Genomic DNA, 23,466 nt, shown 5'->3' on the forward strand with positions numbered 1-23,466 from the left:
TCCCTCACCAGTTTCCAGTCTTTCCACACACACTTAAGCTCCCTGATTGTCTTTGCCCAATCAGTCCCAACCTCACCTTTCCTCTGCTGCCCTTGCCCAGCTACTCCAAATTTCCCTCCCACTCCCCCCACCTCTCACCCTGACTCCCTGTCTCAATCTACTCTTTTCCCTCCCCACTGGCTGGCTTTTGTTGCCTCGGTCTCCCCTTTCTCCTCTATGTTGGCTGGGAGACAGGAAGTGCAGGGGTCTCCTGTATTCTCACTGCTCTCAATTCCAGCGTCCAGCCCGTTCCAGAGCAGTTATCAGACTTTTCCTGTAAGGGCTGCTGTCTTCAAGACTGCTGGCATGAGCTGACGTGAAGTCTGATCACACAAAGGAGCTGGGAAGGGATACAGCATGCCCAGTGAGGGCCGAATCTTCAGAGATTTTAGCTGCTAAATCAACTATGTACTGAGGATGTGCAAACTGCAATTTTTCAAAAGGTTTATAACTTGGCCAAACATAAGTGGATTTTTACAGGAATGGCAAAAGACACATCCCTGACACCAAACCCACCATCCTGCCAAAGTTCAATTATTTGTTCCAAAGCATGGGGACACTGCTCATCAATCTTTTAACAGAGGCAAAACCTTTTTTCCCCCACCTCAGCCTCATTCTCAAAACAGTGGAACAGTTTTGACTGAAATTTTCCCCAAACAAATCAGCCTGAGGTAGACACCTGGCATGCACAATTTCACCCAGAATGGTTAGTTTGGCAAGGCTATAAGCAACTAAAAAAAAGTCTTAATGGGAAGTATCAACCCTAACAGAGAGTGCTACCAGCCCAGCCTATAATACGGGGTGGTCAAACCACAGCTCTTTTACAGTTAAAGTGTGGCTTGCAGATCCCCTACACCTCCACCCCCATTCTCCACCTACCAGACTAGGATGCAAAGCTTGGGGCTTCAGCCCCACAGGGTCCACCTGCCAGGGCTTGGGGCTTCAGCCCCATGGGATGTGCCTGCCAGGGCTTCAGCCCCAGAGAAAGGTGGTGGGGCTCAGGACCTCTGCCATGCAGGGATGGGGGGTGTCATGTCTTCTGCCCTGTGAGAGGCACCTGCTGGGGCTCAGGACTTCAGCCCCGCTGTGGGGTGGTAGGGCTAGCAGTTTCTGCCCTAGGACGTGGAGGGGTCTCAGGGCTTTTGCCCCACGGGGCACTCCTGCCAGGGCTTCAACCCTGCAGGGAGGGGGGAGTCTTGGGGATTCTGCCTCACAGGAGGTTCCTGCCAGGGCTCAGGGCTTCAGCAGCAGTGGGACTGAAGCCCCAGCAGGCATACCCCACCACAGGGCTGAAACCCCATGCCCTGACAGGCACGCCCTGGCTCTCAAACTTGTGAAGATTGTTGCATGTGGCTCAGAGGTTCAGTAAGTTTGGCCACCCCTGCTATAATGTTATTAACATGTGGGAACAGGATTTTAATGGGAATTATCTTGCATCTTTATAGTAAGAAACATTATAGTCATGCATTTTACAATCACTAAAATTGGAGACTGAACAATTAAGCTTCTTCATTTGTTCAAATTTTGCTTTGCTGTATTTCAGTTTCCAGATTTCCACAGAAAAGATTAACAATTGTAATATGAAAATGGAATGAGCTAATAAAACAGCAAGAGATCAAGAAAGCTTTATTACAATTTAATTCTGCATAATTTAAAAATCATTTAAAACTGTTAGTTGCAATACAAATTCCTTTTAAGTATAAAATCAAGTTGCCAGTGTATGTTTCAGTACCAAACTTTGAACAGATAGTCTTAGGCTCCTCTATTGCAAAGGAGTCCTCCTTAGCCTCCCACTTTAACTGGGTCAGATAACGCCTCTGCTCAGAGAGATCCAGTTGCTTTTTTCAGGTTTACACAAGCAGCACCAAGAATTCTACAGGGCAGAAATTTGGCACTCAAACAGAGAGCACTGCGGCCTTTCCGATTTAAATTCCATATAAATAGCTACCATCGTACACCAAACGGAGCATTTGAGTGCTACAAGTATGTATCTAAAAAGGCTGCCTCAGAGCATCCTTTGGACAGAGAACATCTGAACTGTTCAAATCGCTGGGGGAGGAGGAACAAGTGAACTCTCTCAAAGACAAAACAATGCAAATGATTAGTCTGCTAGAAGGATATAAAAACTGAATAGCACATGAGAGAATGAATTGTCACAAGTCAGCTGTATTCCCAGCCATTCAAATATAAAACTTTTATAAGCTTGCTTTCAACTGCTCTCCTCAATGCTGGGATGTTCTGATCTTATTTGGAAATAGACAAATCCAACCATGTGATCAGGGAACTAAGTAAAGTCTCCATTTATAATCTGACAATGGATAAAATCAAGGCAAAAAAGGAACCCAAATTCTGCACTACAGTTACAATAAAATAGGTTAAGAATTAGACACTTGCAACAATATCCCAAAATTAGAGAGTAACCATTTACAGATTTTGTTCACCCATTTCAATTATTGTAATAAGGAAAAAGAGTTCATGGTATTTGCACACTTCTGAAATACATTTCTGCAGAGTTCTGGTCCTGGAGTAAGAACTACCAGACCAGCATAATATCGGTTCCTCATGGCAGAAGATACATAGAAATACCAGATGTTGAGATCAGTCTGTTAATGAGGTACTATGAAGACAGTAGAGAGCTCTCCATGTTGTTCTAGTCCATGGCACTTTGTGAAGAAGAAAGCGGTATGTAGAAGAAAGCATCTCCAGGCTTCTGCAAATATCATAGTATATGGGTTTTTTTGGTATTTTCTGAACCACTCCCAGTACACTACATTGTTTCATTAGCTAGTCTTACTGATACTTGGGTCAACGTTGGCTTGTAATTCATCCTTTTTTAGAGTGTGATTTGCTAACATAATATATGCCATCAGACATAATGGAACTGTAGTTAATATAAGTTATCAGTACATCAGCCAGAAAGAAAGGCACATCCTCTTCGTTGAGGGGAACTAGGGCACAGGCAGGAACGTATCCACCTCATACTTTTATACCACGTAAGGCAAGGCTGATTTAATATTTATCTGAATCCTAATAGCCCTATAGCGGCCAAACTGCTGGCATCTTGCACAGTGAGAAAAGAGGGCTCATTCCATCCAGGGCATGATGAGATATTTGAAAAAAACAGATCTGAACCACTAACATAGGCTGCTCCCAAATAGTCAGCAGCACCCAAGCAAGGAATGGAACTATTAATTTCAGACTTTTCAGTACACAAAACCCAGTCCCAGCATCCTTACATTAATGCAAAAATCTCTTATGAAGCATGCCACTTTCAGATCAGCAAGTTGCAGGGGCTAGTCCTTAATGGAGGTTTCATACTGCTGCTTTTTTGCTGATCCTAGGTGTTGTGGATAGACGGATTTCTGAAGATAAAAGCCAGTGACCATTCACAAAGGGGTAGGAACAGTTATTGAAGTGTTTAAACAGAGCTTCAGCTAACGTAGTTTCTAACAATGTGTGACTGGCTAGTGTGGAAAGGGGAACTATTTTTAAATGCTCTAGCCCAGGTAATCCTAGCCACCATAGCTGGCCAACCATTAAAAACAGTTTAACTGGAATCATACTTAAACATGGTTCCTAGCTCCATAGGACCTACAAAACTCCAAGAAGTGGCTGCCATGAAATCTCATGCAATGATGCAGAGGCTAATTATGGGGAGGAGATGGGGGGAGAGAACTAATTCTTCAAGAGCAACAGTCTCCTCCCCAATCTCTGGAATTCCCCCAAAAGGCAGGGGAATGTACATGTGTGCTTGTCATACTAGAAAATCTGCTTTGACACTGTCATCCCAATTACCTCAAGCAGTCTGAAGAGACAACAGTAACTCCACTCAGAATTTAAAATACCTCTTTAGAGGGAGAAAAGAAACCCTAATGCAGTTAAGTATGGCAGACCTGCATTTTAGTTACCATCTCACCTCTCTGTTCCTAAACAACCATAGAATCATTTATTTGAGTTACTGTCATCTAGAATTCCATGTATCAGGAGATGCCAACTTCTGATCTTAATATTAAACCATTTCAAGTGTCCCTTATATCTGAACCACTGCACTAATCATACAAGTGATCACATGCTTTACTATAAAGTAAGTCTCCCAACAATATTGAAGGCATTTTTAAATTTAGCAAAACGGTTTTCAAACTTCTGATTATCAATTAAGGCAATAATTAAAAAGCCAAACTCTTGTCTGGAAGACCAAGTTGATGAGTCAGTAAGGGCCAGAACAAGCAGCAACTACATTTAAAGCAAAATGATCAACATCTGTCTTTTTCAGCGAGACCAACAATGAAGTTTGTATAGTACAGGAAAAGCCGGCTTTGAAGAAGTCCCTTCATCTTCCTCCTCTGTTGAAAAGAATGGAAGCCAACTGAACCCTGGAGATGTTGGAGACTCAGGAACTTTAGAAGCTGGATAGATATTGACCACTCTCTCACTAGGCTGGAATGAGTTTCCCTGAAGCAGTTACCAAACTGCAATATACTTTGCATGAACCATTTCTGTTTAGAGCTGTTAGTGCAAGATGCAAATCTTAGATTAAAAAAGAAAGGAGCCCGTCAAGATCCCTATTGGTCAGTCTTTATTTCACTTCAAACATCCACCATCTTCGGCAACTACAACAGGACACATTTTTTTGTGTTTTTCTTTGTCACCGGGTATAAAACTGCACGCACGGCTTCAGCAAACACCTCTCGAACCCCCTCCTGGTTCAGAGCTGAACATTCCAAATATTTTACTGCTCCAATCTGTTTGGCCAATGAAGTTCCCTGTTGTGGGGTAGTGGGAGCCAAGCTTTGCTCCTTCAGCTTTTTAACTGTTTCCACATCACTTCGTAAGTCCCTTTTGGTGCCCACTAAAAGGATTGGAACATTAGGACAGTGGTGAGAGACTTCAGGGTGCCATTTGTGCCGAACGTTTGCATAAGAGGAGGGACTTCCAATGGAAAAACAGATGACAAATACATTGGTTTGAGGGTATGAGAGGGTACGCAGACGGTCATATTCCTCCTGGCCTGCAGTGTCCCAGAGATTTAGGCTAACTGTCCGGCCATCCACAGTCATCTGGGCACTATAGTTGTCAAACACAGTGGGTATGTACTCCTCTGGAAAGGCATTGGTGGTGTAGCTGATGAGAAGACAGGTCTTTCCCACCGCACCATCTCCAACAACTACACACTTTATTGTCTGCATTCTTTATCCAGAAATAGAGAATCCTGCACAAAGCAAGAGACAAAAAAAGGTCAGAAAGAGCTTACTCATTTCTAGGAATTTTAAACACAAAGTTTAGAAGGTTTCTCTAATACCATCTCTCAACATTTCTAATAATTTATTTTTGGAAGCAGACACAGCATGCTAGATGCTGAACAGAAACAAATGGAGACAGTTCCCCATTCTGAAAACCTTAAAATCTAGAAAAAAAAACAGAAGTAGGGGAGAGGAAAAGAAGTACAACATACAAGTAAAGTGGTTAGATGGCAATTGGCCACATCCTGATTATTTATTTAAATAAAAATAAACTAACCAAATACCTACAACCTTGCCTTACTAGGCAATCTAGACATGAGTTTTTAGGAGAGAGCTGACTGCAGAAAAAGGGATGTGGCCTTGTGCCCCACAGCAAAACATTCTCTGTCACTTGTGGTATCCCACTGTTCTGGTCCCGTCCATGCTATTCTTATTCTCTATTGCCTAAGCAACAGTAACACAGAGAAGGCTCTAGGAATCACACTGGATAATAAACGGAGTATGATTCAATGGAAATGAGGCAAATGCGCTAGTAGGATGTATGAATACCACCTGTAAAACAAGTAATGAATTCACTCAGCACCAGTTACACAGTACAGGACAGTATTCAGACCACACCTATAAAAGGCTTAGAACATAGCACCTAGGAGGAAAACTTGGTATATATGTTCTTTGAAATACAACCAGAGACTGCTATCATGTCTCTCTGAATACACAAAGAACTGTTCTAAAGAGGACAAGAATAGATTATTCTCACTAATCATTGACAGAACAAGCAGGAACTAATTGGCTGTAGCAAAGAAAGCTCATGTTCAGTACAATACACCCTCACTATAAGGAACCCCTGGGGATCCAAGCCATTTGGTTGCTATAGCCAAGAGCTCTGCTGTGGAGAAGGGGGTCCGGGGATGGCTGATACCTGGAGCCCCAGAGCAGAGCTGACAGCTCCTCTGGGCCTGGGGCCCACGGCCACGCAGAGTGCCCCAGGGCCGGAGGAGCGCACTCCCCAGCTGGGGGTCACAGGGCCGGAAGGGCCCTCAGCTCCACTGCGGGACTTCAAGTGTCAGCCACACCCCCGCTCGCTTCAGCCTGCTGCCACAGCCCCTAGAACTAGAGGTGGGATCCAGGGACCAGGTTCACTACAGCCCAAGGTTCACATTGTGAAGGGCATTATAGCAAGGGTAAACTGTACTAGGAAAACCCTAATACCATAAGAAGAGTTCAGCAGTAAAATAAGCTTCCACAGGCAGGTTGTAGAATCACTGTTGGAGACACAGATTAAGACTTTACACCCACATCCCTTAAGGAACGTTATGGTATGCTGACCTAATGCAGGGGGATAATCTAGATGGCTCCTAAAAATCCAACCTATACTCTCTCTCTCGCCATCACATGATTCCCATCATTTTCAATCTGCAATTTATAGAGCTGAAGATGCTGTTCATCTTCATGGACAAAGCTGGCTGTATATTTTCATGCGGGAGCTTCTATTGCTAGTCTGAACAAGAACGAACCTGCTGCATGCATCTGCCTCCCCACCCAAATGCCTTTGAGGCTGCTACTTGTCGTCCTTGACTCCCAAACTGCAGACAATTGGTTGCTTCCAGTTAAGACAGAAAATGAGCGACTACATTGCCTATTCCAGAAAATCAATAATTCAGATACCACAAAACATAGTACTGAGACCATGTTAAAATGGTTAAAACTTCTGTAAACGTTGCAAAGTTCTTTTCCTCTAACTCCCTCCTGGATCCCCTCCAATTTCAAAGTTATCAACAATCTCTTACTAGTCAAATCTCAGGGTCTCTTCTCTGTCCTTATCCTTATCTTTGACATTATCGCTCACATCTGCATTGACATCATATTTACACGAGGCTTGCACAGTACTGTCTTCTGGTTCTTCTCCCTTGATCAGTATACTTTAATATTTTGTATTAGCTGGAAAAAAGCTACCTTAACCTTTGGTACATAATAAATATAAACAGATGCCTCAAATAACTTTTCAGCCAAATTAGTGCCCAGCAAACTGGAGGAGTCCAAAATTCTTTAGACATATTCACCACTGACATACAGCCACCTCTGCAGAGCATGGTAGAAATTCTGCTCCAGAAATCACCCAGCAGGTTTGGAGGGGAAATGAAGAGTAGTTTGTTTGTTTAAATCTAAAACTGAAGGGAAAACTTAGGGAGATCTAACATAAATCACTCAAGTTGAAATCTGGCCAAGACTCTGGGCTAAAAACATCCCAATTCTTGCAACAATATGTGCAACTAACTATTCAAACATGCCAGCCAGAATCAGTATCAGGACTAGAGTTTAATATCATAAAAAGAGCAGGCTTACTGCTAAAGATTTAAAAAGTTGAATTACTGAAGTGGTAAATATCAATGATCAGCTACCTAGAGTCATAATTCAGGGGTTCTCAAAACTGGGGGTCATGACCCCTTAGGGGGTCGCAAGGTGATTATGGGAGGGTCGCGAGCTGTCAGCCCTCCGTGCATGCCAGTAAAGATGGCATGGCATGGGGGGAGGTCATCACTTTTTTTTTTTTTTTTTTTGGGGGGGGGGGGGGGGGGGGAGGGGGATATGGTGTCATCACAGCCTGAAATATTTTAAAAGGGATTCCCAGCAAAAAAAGTTTGAGAACCTCTGTCATAATTGAAAATAAGAGTTCTCTGTATTATATTGGGGTAGTGGTATCTATATAGTTGAGACTGCACCAGAATCTCCATTTTAACAGGGGTGGAAAAGGCCTATACAAAAAATGTTCTGAGTTAAAAAAATCAGTTACAAGTTTGTTTGTAGTTTGTACAGGGCTTGAATTTTCTATGGGAGTTTGTGGTAATAAACTAGAAGGTAATTATAACTGTTCAAAGACTATTTTTTTTCTTTGTGAGTATTTTTTTCTAATATGACATTCAACTAGAGCAGTCTTAACTGTCACAAAACAGTTTTTGTGATTATACTTAAGTATATGGTAATTTTCTGTGGGGATAAAGTATATTCTTCATTTGAACTAGTTCATTCAACTCTGAGTATACAAGTAAGATTCTCTTCCTGTTCCAAAGAGAAAACAAAACCCAGGCAAGAAATGAGAAGATCCTGGTTTAGAAAACTTGGTGGTCCCGTAAATGACAGTGATCTATTCAGTTATCACACAGTCATTATATAGGAAGTAGAGTTCTGGCTATATACTTTCTCTGGGCAAAGTTATTTATACTTTAATAAAAATAGGCTTTTATCAGCAGGACATAAGTTACCTTAAATGTGGGTACATAATAATCTACACAGATGACTAAACATGTACATGTATCACGAATCCCACTGTGATGACTGCATTGTTATGCAATGCATAGCAGAAGCAAACTCCCAGTAAGTTCAATATGTTGTATTTTTTTTAAAAGCTGAAGAGAACTTATACTATTTTCTAAATTCTATAAGGCTATTTTAAACAAGTGTACATATTTTTTAAAACAAAGTTTTATCCACACTGTATGCTCTACCAAGAGTTCACATCCCTATTTAATCCTCTCTGCAGCTTTTCATAGAAATACAAAGCGTCCCCACACAATGAACATCACTCCCCTGGAGTGTCATCATGCCAATACTATAATGTACTCAGTAAATTTCACAGTTTAGTACATTTTAAAGTCTGAGGGTCCTTTTCCTTGGGTCAAATAAAATGGCCTATTTCAATCTATATTTGATACCCTTCCAAAGAAAATTTATTCAGAGGATGGGGGATTTGTTAGTTGTTTTTTAAGAAGTCACTAGGACTATTGGTTGGGAGCATAATAGTAAGACAACAAAGAAGCCCAGTGAGGGAACCATCTTCATAACATTAATATGGTGATAGTAACTGATCAAAGGAGTAACACGGACAAGATAAAGAAATCCAAGTGAGACCTGCTGTAAAAGAATCAGAGTTGGAAGGGAACTCAGGAGGTCATCCAGTCCAACCCCCTGCTCAAAGCAGGACTAACCTCAGCTAAATAATCCCAGCCAGGGCTTTGTCAAGCCGCAGCTTAAAAACCTCTAAAGATGGAAATTCCACCACCTCTCTAGGTAACCCATTCCAGTGCTTTACCACCCTCCTCCTAGTGAAAAATTTCTTCCTAATATCCAACCTAGATCTCCCCCACTGCAATTTGAGACGGTTGCTTCTTGTTCTGTCATCTGCCACCACTGAGAACAGCCTAGCTCCATCCTCCCTGGAACCCCCTTTCAGGTAGTTAAAGGCTGCTATCAAATCCCCCCTCATTCTTCTCTTCTGCAGACTAAACAAGCCCAGTTCTCTCAGCCTCTCCTCATAAATCTTGTGCTCCAGCCCCCTCATCATTTTTGTTGCCCTCCGCTGGACTCTCTCCAACTTGTCCCACATCCTTTTTGTAGTGGGGGGCCCAAAACTGGACACAATACTCCAAATGCAGCCTCAACAATGCCGAATAGAGGGGAATAATCACTTCCCACGATCTGCTGGCAATGCTCCTACTAATATGCTAGAGTATCAGAATAAATCAGTAAGTCAGAGTTTAGATATGTTTATAAAGTCTATGCAAAGTAGACAACCAAAAAAAAAAATGGTTCATTGTATACACAGCCCAAGGATGGACCCACAATTTACTTCCTTAAAATACAGTACTCAAGATGCTCACCAAATTTACCCTACAAGTTTTTGTGGCATGTATAACACATTGCAGCCACTTGTAACATACTGGCATGAAAGCTAATATTTGAGAACAATACAAGATGTTTTACCTGCTTTCTGGAAGTAGGGAAAAAAGCATACAGGCACAAAACCACCGTTTCAGTAGTGGGGATACACCCAGGCAGATCTATGCACACATACACCTCTACCTTTTGCAGCAAACAGCCAGTTTCGCCCTAGTGGGTCTTGCACTTTTGCCTCTCAGAGTAAGCCAGGGTGTCACCTGTTACCCCATCTCCCCCATGGAAGGGGGGTGGGGGAAACGATGGACAGTCCCGCTGGCGTGGGCCCGTGGGAAGGGGTGGTGGGTATGGACCCAGGCCTACCCGCTCCTCTGGGTCCCAGCCCAGGGGCCCTATGAATAGCAGCTATGTGCTGCTGGTGCCGTATTCACAGCTACAATATTTTCCCCTGGGCTAATTTCCCCCACTCTGTACTTTCAGCTCCTCATGCCCTGCCTCCTCGCTGCCTGGGCCGGGCTTCCTTACTCAGGCTCCTTTCTCCAAACTCCTCTTGCTCCTCCACACAACACTGCACTCCTCCACCTCCAGCTCATGCCCCATCTGTCTGGAGCAGAGTTTTTTTTTTTAAACCAGGCACCTGGCTGGGCCTTAACTGGCCTCAGATGCTCCTAACTGCCCTCTAATAACTCTGGCTAGTCTGCAGGGAACAGAGCCCTGAGCATTCTGGGGCTTACATACCTCCCTTCCACCACTCTCCTACTGCCCCGTGCTATATCACACTTTGTAGTATCACAGATTACACTGGAGCAGGCCTCGCACACAAAGAATAGAATCCTCAATGGTCATGTGCCCTGGCACAGAGATCTCAATGACAGATTCCACAGAAGCAGTGTAAAGATCTTATTTCATACATTCATACACTAATTCATTTATCAGAGTCATCCACCTTTCTAAAAAGAACAAAACCAGACTCCAAAAACTACAATACTCATGTGGCTACAGTCTCTTCTACAGACCTTGACTTCATGCACTTGACCTATCCAAAAATTTGACTTTGTCCAAGCTGCACATAAGAAAACTGCTCTACATTTAGACTCGGGCACGATCACAACGAATTCCCACTGAAGTAAAAAGAAAGTTTCAAGACATAACAAGATAGCTAGGCCATAGAAAGGTAAAGTTTTCTCCAAACCTCATTCTTATTTCAATACTCTTTATATGATAAAGTATTGCAGGAAAATCTCAGAGTAACATGAGGATCAAGACTGAATGGTAACCCTAGAATGAGGGGGGTTCCCCCTAAAATTATATCAGTTTCTTGGGGGGAAGTGTGTTTTATACTAACCATTTGAATCTAGTTTGTTTGCATGTGAACTGGAGTAATTGCAGAACATTTCATTAGTGGTCAGAAGGATTCAAACTGGGGTTTATGAGCAGCAGCACAGCAAATAAGAATTTCTCTAAGATGTCACCAGTGCTCCAGGATCTAAGTTTTCAATTTTAAAACAAGTCTGTACTGTGAAAAGGCAACCCTAATCTGTCCACTAAATCTAGACAACCAAGCAGGATGTGGCTTGCTTACGTGCTTAAGTCAGTGATACTCAGACTGAGGCTCCCAAGCCACAAGTGACTCTAATGTGTCTCCTGCAGCTCCTCACAGCATATAATATTAATTATTTAATTATTAACCAATCTAAGTTATTAACCAATCAGGATGCTTTTACTATGTTAACCAAAGGTAGCTGATAAAATAATGATGCTTGGTCAGACGTTTTGCTATGATTGATGTTGTACATGACACAAGTATGAAGACACTTCATAGTCCAGAAAAGTTTACAGTCAAAAAGAGAAGACAAGAGGTACTGAGGAACCCAGAAGAAGGGGTTCATCTCAGATATCTATTTGCTTTATTGGCTCTCAAAATGAATCTTTAGGAGGGATTTAAGTGAAGGAAGAAAATGAGTAGAGCAGGATGGAAAGGAAGGTATGCGCATAGGAGGCAGCATGGAAGGTGTGGAGACAGGAATCTGAGAAATATCTCAAAGGGAGACATTTAGGGCTTGTTTACACTTACAGGCCTGCAGCAGTACAGCTGCACTGCTGTGGCATTTAGTGAAGATGCTACCTATGCTGATGGGCGAGCTTCTTCCATCAGTATAGATACTCCATCCTACCCAAGATGTGGTAGCTATGTCAGCAGGAGAAGCCCTCCCATCGACATAGCATTGTCTACATTGGGAGTTCGGTCGGCATAACCGTGTTGCATGGAAGTATGGATTTTCCACACTCCTGAGCGACACAGTTATACTGACGAAAGTTTGCAGTACAGACAAGGACTAAGACTGGCACCACTGGCATGGCAAAAAAGGTATGAGCTATGAAGTGAGAGCCAAGATGCAGGCAGGGCAGTTGTGCATCGCTTTTAAGGCAAGAATGGAAAGTTTAAATTTAATATATAGCAAGTGATGGGAACCAATAGAGGAATTCAATGGGGACAATGTGTATGCATCTACAAGGTGTAAAGGTACTTTTGGTGGCAATGTTTTGGTGGCAATGTATAGATGGGCAGATCGTGGACATCTGGAAGGACAGAGGGAGGAAGTGGTTAAAATCAAGGTGGAAGATAGGTAGGACATTAACAAGAGTTTCAGCAATCAGGATACAAAGAAAGATGTGAATTTGCAAAACACGGAAGCAGCAGCAGATATGACTACTTCTTGGAGTAGCTAGTCCTGAAACCCACAAGGGGCAAAGCAATTCTTGGTTTTATCCTAAGGGGAGTACAGGATCTGGTCCAAGAAATGAATATAACTGAAGTGCTCAATAATAATGACCATAATGTAATTAAATTTTACATTCCTGTATGGGAGAAAATACCAAAGGAACAAACCACAGTAGCATTTAACTTCAAAAAGACTTCTAAAACATATGATCTTGGAATTATTTTTAGGAAGTTCTATTGCCTGTGTTATACAGGAGGTCTGAGTAGATGATCACAATAGTCCCTTCTAGCCTTGGAATCTATGAATCCTCAACTTCCCAGATAGGTGACAAATATATAATAGGACGTGAGCATCAAATTTTCTAGACTGTATCTACACCAGTACACTAAGGCTACTGGCGTCAAGACAGAAATCAAAAGACAGGCCTCAGCCACAATGCCCTCATTACTCCTACAGCATCAAGGTCAACACAAAAACTTCAACACAACCATAGAAATCTGCTTAAATTAAGACAAAACAGATCAGCATGGGTTAATGCCGCTTCAGAGCAACATTCTAGTACTCTGGTGCTAATAATCAAGACGGAGCTAATCAGAGGTCTTGCCAGATCGCTGATACTTGAGGCTATGGCTGGATGAATATTGGAGTCAAAGGGATTCCTTTGCTGTAGACTTGGCTCAGTGCTAAGACAGAGGCAATACCTCATTCCACAAAAAGTTAGTGTCAAGGCACCAAAGGCATTGAAGTTTTGATGTGCAATGGCTATACTGAAGCAATGAATTTTGATGGCTGCTATGAAGGATCTTCATGGCTTTGCTCACTGGACCAAAAATGCTGGTATATTCTCAATGGCCAGCTTGCGACTCCACTCAGGATCACTACAGAGACCTCTGATACTTTCAAGACCTTTCAATCCAATTCTGCATCTGACATACAAGCAGCATCAGGGGAGACCAGGGAAGCTTCTGAGAGCTCTCTCCATGACCTCAAGGCCTACGGTGAAATCCGTGAACAAGTGTCTCAGCAAACCTAGAAACAATATATGGCAATCATGGATTTCCATGAAGGACCTGGTCTGATCTCTGAATGCTTTTTAAAGCTACTGGACTTTTCTCTCCTCCCTCCCCCCTTATTTGTAAAGCAAAAGAGAAAGAAAAAAACAACAGAGAAAGTAATTAGTGTAAGCCAAAGCCCATCAATACAGCAAGTACTATGGGACCCAAGTCCCAATGCACTGACCAATCCAAAGAGGTACCAAGAAAAAAAATCAAAGCCCTGAAGCAACAGTCTATCTATAGGCATTCATACAGCATTTTTTGCAACGGTACTTCAGCACTGAGAATACCAGAAATATCAACAAGTTGAGGCTTCAATGACAGCTGAGAAGCTGTAAATCTGAGAAATAGTGCAGTGACACCAAGGAGCCTCTTCACTGATTGTGGTCAGACAGGAACAGATAGTGTATCAGGCAGTACCTTCATTCCAGTATAGGAGAGGTTGAGCTGCACCTTCCGGAACCAAGACCTACAGAACATTAAGCATGAGTATTTTTCCCCTTTGATCACATGCAAGAGCACAAATCCAAGAGCAGGATCAGTTGCAACATGTATTCTTCAGATAAACTAGTTAAACCAATTACCTTTACAAGCACTGAGGGGCAAGCATGATCTTGTAACTAAAGCAGAGGACTGGAAGTCCGGACTCCTGGGATCCATCTCCAGCTCTGCCACAGATTCCCTGGGTGACCTCAGACAAGTCACATAACTTCTTTGTACATCTATTCCTTATCTGTAAAATGGAGGTTAGTCTTCACTGCCTTGCAGGGGTGCTGCCAGGCTTAAATCATTCACTTATTAAAGCAGTAAAATCCTCAGACAGAAGGCTCTAGAAAAGGGGCAAAGTATTCATTACAGGTGGAACATATACCATTAAAGTTTCTCCAAGCATTTCCATTTTAAATTATCACATTAAGAAGTTTATAATTTTATCACAATTACTTTGGCTAACATTTGTTGCTACTCTAAAAGCATTTTTTAATTTTAAGAAAAGTATGAATAGAAACTCTTCAGTTGTTTGAAACAGGTGGGTGTTCAGGGAAAATACAGATTTTCTGCTAGAAAAAAATTAGACCGTTCTGTACATCATTAGCACTTCAGCAGGAGGCAGCAGACACCTGAAGTTTAGCAGGGACATAGCTGTTCGGTCACAAATGTACCTTTCAGTTATCTGCACAAAATCTATTTTGTTATGACCAACATATAAGGGTTTTAAAAATACATACTTTGCACATGTGCAGAGGTTCCTCTTCACAGAACAAAACTAAATCTGTCCATGTTTCACTAGCAATGAGTATTGTGCTTGTAGAAGGAAGGAATGCTGTCAAGGCTGCTAAGCTGTTACAGCTGCTCAGTGATTTTGTCCTTAGAGCTCCAGTGTTATCAACACTGGCAGAGAGCACAGACTGCGAGCTCAGCAGACCCGATGCTACTCAAAGACAGACCACAGGCACAGTTCAGTGACAAAGGCACTTGGCCATGTTTATTGCCCTCAAAGCACCAGGGCAATAGCACCACTAACAACTCGCACAAGTATATTAACATGAGGGCCCCGTGGCAAGGAGTCTCTGCTGTCCCCTCAGCCACACAAAGGGTTACGGTGAGGTATGCCAACATTTATAGACTGAGACAACTGGAACAAACACTTTCGGTACCACCTTATGTGTTTCATGACATCTATTTGTTACTTCCCCTTGTTCCTGATATCTCAAACAAAACAAGCCTATTCATTGTTCAGTCAAACCATCTTAACTTGTAATAGACTGGGGTGTTGCCTATACGAGTCTTCCAAAATGTATTTATGTAACTATCTAATGCCTCGAACATTAACAACAACTTTGTCAAGTTTATGTACCAAACAGTGAATTTGCATCTACTTTAATGCATGGCCTGACTTTGGTTCACAGCTTCTTTGGTTCAAGATTCAAGTCTTGCACTAGGCCCAGTGCTCCAGGCTCTCTCTCTCTCTCTCTCTCTCTAATACAGTGCTTATATAAATTGAGTGGAAGGTATCACTGAAGAGACAGTCTCTCACTATTCCATTAGAGTTGTGCATCTATATACAGTAGAACCTCAGTTATGAACACCTCAGGAATGGAGGTTGTTTGTAACTCAAATGTTCATCACTCAACAAAATGTTATGGTTGTTCTTTCAAAAGTTTACAACTGAACATTGACTTTACACAGCTTTTAATTTAACATGCAGAAGAAAAATGCTGCTTTTAAACATCTTAATTTAAATTAAACAAGCCCAGAAAGTTTCCTTAGCATGTTGAATTTTTTTTTTTTTTTAAACTGTCCCTTCATTTTTTTAGTCGGTTACGTTTAACACAGTACTGTACTGTATTTGCCTTTTTTTGGGTCTCTTCTGCTGCCTGATCACATACTTCTGGTTCCAAATGAAGCATGTGGTTGACCGGACAATTTGTAACTCTGATGTTCATATCTCTGAGGTTCTACTGTAGTAAGATTCCAGGAATGTCACTGTGTGTCACTCTGAAGCCTATTATGTCTGTAGAGTGAGCATGAAACAATGGAAACATCTTCAGTATGTTCAGAATATCACCAGGTTGAATCATCACTGGATTTCACCATCTGTTACCATCCAATTTTTAAGTTCTCAATCATTTTCACTTTACAAATTATAACTGTGCGGTTGTACAGATACAGTAAGACCTGTATTTATGCCATACCAATAGTCATAGAGCATTGTAACCTCTGATATCAAAACCAACCACCACACTTATTCTACAGCTAAATTGCATGCAACAATTTCACTGGATGTATGAGGAAGATTGCACAGATGGTTGATTACTTGGCCCAGCCGCCACCTGCAGAAATCAACACCTCTCCCAGCACAACCTCCGTAAGACACAGAACACACACTCCACCCAACTCAATTAGTATATACAATAAACCCAAACACATAAAGACCTTCATGGCAGCACACACCCTTTATTCACCACCATCACAAGTCAACAAAAATCTATCAGCACAACACATACCCACCCTCATTCAGACTTACCATAAAACCATAAACCTAAGTGACAACATGCAAATATTTAAGTTCTCAGGCATTTTTACTTTATGAATTACTCCTGTGAAACAACCAAGGTTTTCACCGTCTAGTACATGAGTAAAAAAGTGTAGTGTAATTTCATTTTTTAAAAAGGTATGGGCTTATAAAGTATGGTCTGAATGTGTTGAAGTAGCCAGGGCTCCAAAAGAATGCTGGTTTCATTGTGTGCCCAGATTGTACAGGAAAGTGCATTTAACTTGCACCTAACAAATAACTGCATAATGTCATTGTTTTAGTGCCTTTTTTTTTAAACTTGGGACAGTTCATCCCAAAAATTACATTAAAGGAACATTAATGTTGCAAAATAAAGCACTTTGAAGGCTGGAAATGCCAAATTTAAAGTTGCCAGCACAACCTTAATATTGCCCCTTTATTCCCTTATGATGCAACTTTCAGTTATATCAACATTTATTTATTTTCCTCTCCATGACCCAGTGTGCAGATTGGACATTGAAAGAGACAGGGTCCCAGATAATTGCCACTTTCATAACAGATTTCGGTTAGCTTCACAAGAAAGAGCTTGTGGACTTGATGCTTTACAGGTCCAGCTTACCCTGGGACAGATAGCGTGCTGTTGAAGAGGCAGGGACCAGCAGACACCACCTCATTCAGTACAAAGACTGCATAGCAAGCAGTGTATTAAGCATAGGGCCCATACACTGAATATTAAAAAGCTGCCTTATTCATGAAGCATATCGAATCTCCTCAATCAATGAAGTAGCCTTTCTGGAAAAGTTGTAAGTGATTATGCAATTAGAGTCCATCATAATGCATACGCACAAGGGGCAGAGTTGAAATTGTACAGGCACCTTAACTTTGGCTTTCTAGACATTACAGGTTCCATTTGTAAGCTAACAGTATTTTAACGTAGCAGGGATAGGGAGTTGTTAATGGAATGGTTTAAACTTTCTGTACATCTTCCAGTGGAGGGATTGGGCCAAAACCAAAGTGTTTACCAATACAAATTATACACTCTTCACTGTTTCCAGTATCTTCAATTCCCCAGTTACAGATATTTAAGTGAAGAAATCATTGTTTTAAAATCATGGCATGCTTCCCATCTCCATGTCAACTAAGATCTGGAAATGTCAAAATAATCCATAAGAATGCCCCATAAATAGCAAAGTCTAATTTCTTTTCTTCCCTTATTTGGACTTTTTTCAATAACCTTAATTATTTTTTTCACTTACACAGCTTGTCTTATTTGACTATTCATGAGTAACAAATTGGAATTTTTCACTGGCAAACTAGAGAGTCTAAGCCATTCATTTCTGCAGAAATGAACCTTTCATTAATAAAGTTTCTAGCTACCACAATTCTGAAGATAACCTTACAAACGTGCACAGATGCAGATCTGTCTTCTTGCTTCTGGAGTTTCAGCACCTTGGATACTGCTGAGAACTTTCCTGATACATTGGGCATATTTTATTCACTTACAAAACCTTTCATTAAGAAAAAGTGTTAAGGTTGCTGCTGTACAACATACCTTCTGTTCCCAGAACACAGGACTTCAAATCCCCAAAAATCAAACATTAGAAAACAAAAACATTCAGATGAGGTCTCCCCACATTCCTGAGAAAAGTTTGATTTTCTTGTACTGTTAAGCAAGCTTATGAAGGCCAGGAAATACAGAGTTAAATTGATATTTCATGCACAACACAACCCCTACTAGTATCCTGCACATTCATTTGGGAATATAAATTATTAGCATAAACTGCAGATAGAGAGCCATAGTAAATTCCCTAAACACATTACTCTCTTTTGGATGGCCCCTTTCGCATGTTCCTCCAGCTGCCCAATGGCAGGCCTGCCATGCAGAACTCTGGCTTCATTCTTAACACATCCTAGGTATTTCCATCTTTTCTGGATTACTTTAGAGATAAGGAGTTGTGCATTCTGACAAATCTTGGGGTTTTTATCCTACTTAATACCTAGTATTTTCCTGAGGCACTTAGATGCCTATCTGTACCTTTGGTTGATTTTCTGTTTTGACCTCCATGTTAGTTGGAAATAATATTTGAGTTGAAGATGCATAGTTTGGTTTTAAAGGTGTAGATTTTCAACAACCAAATCTTATTTAAGCTGGTAAATGCAGCTGTTGCTTGCCAATTCGTAACATTATTTCCATCTGGCATCCCCATTGGCTTCCATGCTACTGCCAAGGTACATAAATTTATTCACTTCTTGTACTACTCCTTTGTCTTCTAAAGAAATGCTTGAGTTACGAATTGCTGGATTCTCATTAGATTTGTTTATTCATAACTATTAATCCTGTATTTCTAGTGATGCTTCACTTACCCCTCACTAAACCATGGAAACCACTTTCACATATGCAACCAGAATGCTGACAACCCCAAGGCAAGACGACATTTGTGCAGCTCAGACAAAATTCAGCACTGAAAAGAGGCATACTTGATTTCTGAAGGTATACATGCACCTCTCTTCATATCACAAACGCTCTGCCAACATGCTCTAACTAATTCTTCCACCATTCAATACAGCTATACCTAACAGTGAATGCAGCTTTAGAGCATGCAGATGAACGCTGGAATTCAAATCTATGAAAAACCACAAACAATGGCATATTCTTAATCCTTCCTCATATCTATCTATGGTAGATTCATAGATTTTAGGGTTAGAGAGGAAACTTCCCATACAATCTTCCCCACGTTAATGATAAATTGATTATAGTTAGTTATGCAATGTAAGCTGAAGGACAGGAGTGAAGAAAACAGTAACACCGGGGCTCCAGCAGTAACTGAAGCATGGTCACTACTGTTCTTTAACACAAAATGTTACACAAAGCACAAACACTGGACCCACATACCCAAACTTCCCTCCAGACCTTTCACACAGCATCTCCCCAAAGCAGAGGATGACTGAGAAAGCAGGATACCCTCACCCTCCCCTCCAAGAGCCATCCAAAATTAGCTCATCAGTGCCCCCTGCCTCTCCACCTCAGAGTTAAAAATAGGTTTGTCAGGTCCACTTGAGCCATTAAAGCTCATGTGTATGTTGGGGCGAGGGACAGCTCAAAAGAGTGCCACTGATCTAGGTGCTTACACAGCATCCATCACTGAGTTATCTGAGCACCTCAAAAACAATGAATTTATCCTCACAGAGGTCTTGTAAGAAAGAGGTGGGGAAGTTTTATCCATTTTCAAATGGGGAAACTGGCATTCCACTTTTGAAGCCAATCACACTATGCATATGAATTTTAAAGAGGCTACAGAATTCAGCCTTTAATAGAGATCGTGCTGCAACCTTAACTATTGTGCTGTTCTTGTCCCCAAATGAGCCTCACACTTCCTCTTGGCTAATATATTTAGGATATCCAATAATTTATTCGTGGATGGGTTTGTGGTGTTCTTGCTGGTTCCCCTTCTTGAGGTGTTAAGTTTGGGATACCCTTAATTCTGTTAAGATGCATCTGTTCTGCTATTGCCGCAGTAAGTAACTAAGAGAGAAGATGACAAACCACTGAGGAGAAAATGACAACCTGCCTGCACCCCCAAACTTTACTGGGCTGGCTGTGAATATTTCCCCTGGGTGAGGACTTGAAAATTTCACTTACAAACTGAAACCTTCTATTTTAACTGTAGGAGGCCTCAGTCATAATTTTCTACAAAATATACAATTTTATGTAAGAAAAAGAGATAGGTTTTGTAGTTATAAAGATTTCATTTGTCTCATATTCAGGTTATACTACCTTATTGAGTTTTCTGACAGACTCCACCACAGCTTCAAGTGCAGCCCACCACATTATCAAGCAGCAGCATTAGTGGTGGTTTCACATTTGACTTTACTCTAACATAACTACAATCAGTTTCAGGATACTATTCAAAACTCTGCAGACCACAGTAAGACTGAAGCTGCTTGTTGGGAAAGCTATGGACATAGCAGGCACAGCAGCTACCCGCTGGGAAGAACCAAAGTACAACTGGGACAGAGGACCACAAATCAAAAGAGGATTTTTCATGCCCCTCCCAGATGCCAGGACACTCAGAAATTGATAGATCTGTGTAAAGAAGTCTACCAGAAGGAGGGAGAGAGGTAGACAAACACTGTGGTTCTTAAAGTGGGTAGCGCGAAATGGATCATGGGAGGGCGCGGAGCAGGGGACAGGAGCCGGTCCAGCTCCATGCACCCCAGAGATGGAAGCAGCTGCCATCACCTCCCACCTCCGGCAGCAGCAACAGCCTCCTGCCACTACCGGGCACGCTCCCCATGCTGATGCTGCCCCTGCTCCCCACTTCCCATGCTGTAGGTCCTGTTTTTTCCTGAAAGTGGGAGGTTTGGGGGAGGAGGATGCACCCCCTAACAATCACACCCCCTTTCCCCCAAACTCCCCTCTTTCAGCAAAAAACAGGGCCTACAGCATGGGAAGTGCGCCCGTTTTTTTCCCCGAAAGAGCTCCCCCTTTCAGAAGGGGAAAAGGGGGGGCACAATTCGGAGGAGGGGGCACGATCGTTAGAGGAAAGTCCAGAGGGGCTCCATTTTAAAAGTTTGAGAACCACTGGATCACAGATTCCCCAGCACACGCAATAAGAGGTGTGTTCTGAATGAGGCACTTGCCTAAGAAAAAGCTCAAGGAGGCTCCCTGGGGAAGGGCCGTGTGGGAAGGTAACATCTCCTGTGAAACACTGAGGTACCAGATGGGGTGAGCTCCGCAGTGGAGAGGCCCTGAGCACACAGACAACAGCAGACCCGCGGGGCAGGCGGGTACTTCACCTACGCCTGGGCGGTGAGCAGAAGAAACTCGAGGCTGACGAAGAAATTAATTCAAGCATTCTGGGCCAGCCTGCACCCACCCCGACCTCCGCGGCAGGCCAGGAGCCCGCTTCGTGCTGGCAAGGACGGAGCCGCCGGGGCCCTGCACAGGGCCGGGGCCGGGGCCGGGGCCGGGGCCAGGGCCAGGGCCGGAGCCGGGCGGAGTGCTGGGGAAGCCAGCATCTCCGCGGGTCGCTTGGCGGAGGGAGCCGCAGGCCGGCTCGGTCTGAACCGCCGCCCCGGCCCCCGGGCCTGACGGGACCTCCGCGAGCCTCGCTCAGCCCCGGGAACGCCCGCCCCGCAGGCGGCACTGGGCAGCGGGCTGCGCCGAGGTCGAGGCCGAGGCCCGAGGGTGCTAGCCTGGGGCTCGGGGCGTGCGGAGAGGCTCAGCTGGGCGTGCGGTGGCCAGAGGCGCTCAAGATGGAGGCAGCGCCCCAGCAAACACCGCGGCCTGGGCTGGGCTGGGCTGGGCCGGGCCGGGCCTGCCTGCCTCCCTCCGCCGCGGCCCCGCGCAGCCGCCCGCGCTCTACACCCGCTCGCAGTCGCTGCAGCCCGGAGCGGGGCCGAGGCTCCGAGACGGACAGACAGACAAACGGCCAGGCTGCGCCGCGCTCACCTCGGGCCCTCCGCGGCCAGGGACAGGACCAGCAGCAGCTAGAAGCCACCCGCCCCGCGCATGCGTACCGCCGCGCCCCTCGCTACGCACACCGCGCATGCGTGCCTTCGGTCGCGGTGCCGTCTGGGAGATGTAGTGCCTGCGGGCGAGCTGCCGCCTTGGCTTCCCGCTCCCGCCGCGGAGAGCGGCGCTGTAGTTGCCATGACTCCCCACAACCGGCCTGGGCGGGCCGCCAATCGGGGCGGGGCTTTGCGTCCCCGGACGCACTGGGCACCCACAGGCCCCGCCTCCTGCAGCCCTGGCTGGGACCCCCCCTTCTCCCCTCCCCCCGCCCGCCTCTGTGAGGCCAAGTGCGATCGCTGGGGCCTCGCGGGGCGCGGCTGGCCTGGGGGCGGGAGCGGGGGCGGGGGCAGGCTCAGCCCATTGCAGGTGGGCTGGGAGCAGCCCGCCCAGGGGAGGCCCGGGCCCGCTGGCGGGGCTGCACGTGGCTGGCGGGGGGAGGATGCTTGTGGCAGGGGCTCGGCGCTGCATGCAAGGGATGGCGACCCAGGCCTTCCCTGGTGGCGGGGGGGTGTCCTCCAACGGGCCGGGTCGGGCCATGGTCCGTCTGCACAGCCGCCGGTGCCACTTGCCCAGCAGCAGGAGGGGAGGGCAGGGCAGGGCAGGGCAAGGCAAGGCAGTTACTGCCCGGGCATGGCCCTGCATTGCACTTCCCAACACTCATCTCTGCTGCGCGGGCAAGCTGCACGGCCCTGCACTCACTGCACCGTTCCAGGGGCGGGTACCACGGGGCTAGTATTTCCTGTCTTACGGCCATCGCTTTCCTAACGGAGCCTCCCACTGTCCTGAGTGGGTGTTTTCAGAGACTTGTCCACCAAGAACCGTCCATGACGCGTTCTCAAGTGGTAACCGCTCGTCTAGAGCCCCTCGTTTGGTATCTACAGTCAGGGTTATTTTTTCGCACATATAAACATTGATTTTCATCCGCCATTTTGTTGCTCAGTCACCCAGTCAGGCAAGTTCAGCACCGGCTGGCAGGGAGCCCTTCCCTGGAAGGGTGCGGGGGACAAGTCAAGCAGGGCTAAGGCAGGGAAGCCAAAGAAGCGTACTTGATGCAGAGTACACGTTGCAGGAGGGGCCCTAAAAATGGAATCCGGGAACCCAAAGAACCTTTAGTCACAGAGACCCAAAAAAGAGAGTCTGACCAGCTCTGGGTAAGGCTAAGGATGTATTGGAAGGATTATGGGACAGCCAGAGGAAGGGGTGGCAGAAC

The 23,466-nt window shown here is 44.2% G+C and overlaps 1 protein-coding gene across 2 annotated transcripts; it reads right to left on the minus strand.

Annotated features, from left to right (window-relative positions):
* Positions 1–1,648: 1,648 nt before the first annotated feature.
* On the minus strand, positions 1,649–22,332 carry LOC137152993 (rho-related GTP-binding protein RhoG-like). 2 transcript variants are annotated; one of them, XM_067547922.1, is made up of 2 exons: positions 22,194–22,332; positions 1,649–5,248 (listed from the first exon to the last, which is right to left on the minus strand). In XM_067547922.1, exon 2 carries the CDS (start codon positions 5,223–5,225, stop codon positions 4,650–4,652), a length of 576 nt encoding a protein of 191 aa, XP_067404023.1. In that variant the 5' UTR covers positions 5,226–5,248; positions 22,194–22,332; the 3' UTR covers positions 1,649–4,649. The 2 variants fall into 2 exon arrangements, with proteins under 2 accessions (XP_067404023.1, XP_067404024.1); XM_067547923.1 differs by lacking the exon at positions 22,194–22,332 and adding an exon at positions 14,313–14,613.
* Between the last annotated feature and the right edge of the window lie 1,134 nt (positions 22,333–23,466).

Source organism: Emydura macquarii, unplaced genomic scaffold (genome assembly GCF_026122565.2).
Source record: "Emydura macquarii macquarii isolate MOO-44397 ecotype Brisbane River unplaced genomic scaffold, CSIRO-AGI_Emac_v2 contig_1253, whole genome shotgun sequence".
In the NCBI taxonomy this organism is placed as follows: domain Eukaryota; kingdom Metazoa; phylum Chordata; order Testudines; family Chelidae; genus Emydura; species Emydura macquarii.

Excerpts from the sequence above, each read along its gene's own strand:
- LOC137152993 (XM_067547922.1), bottom strand. The coding sequence starts at position 5,225 with ATGCAGACAATAAAGTGTGTAGTTGTTGGAGATGGTGCGGTGGGAAAG.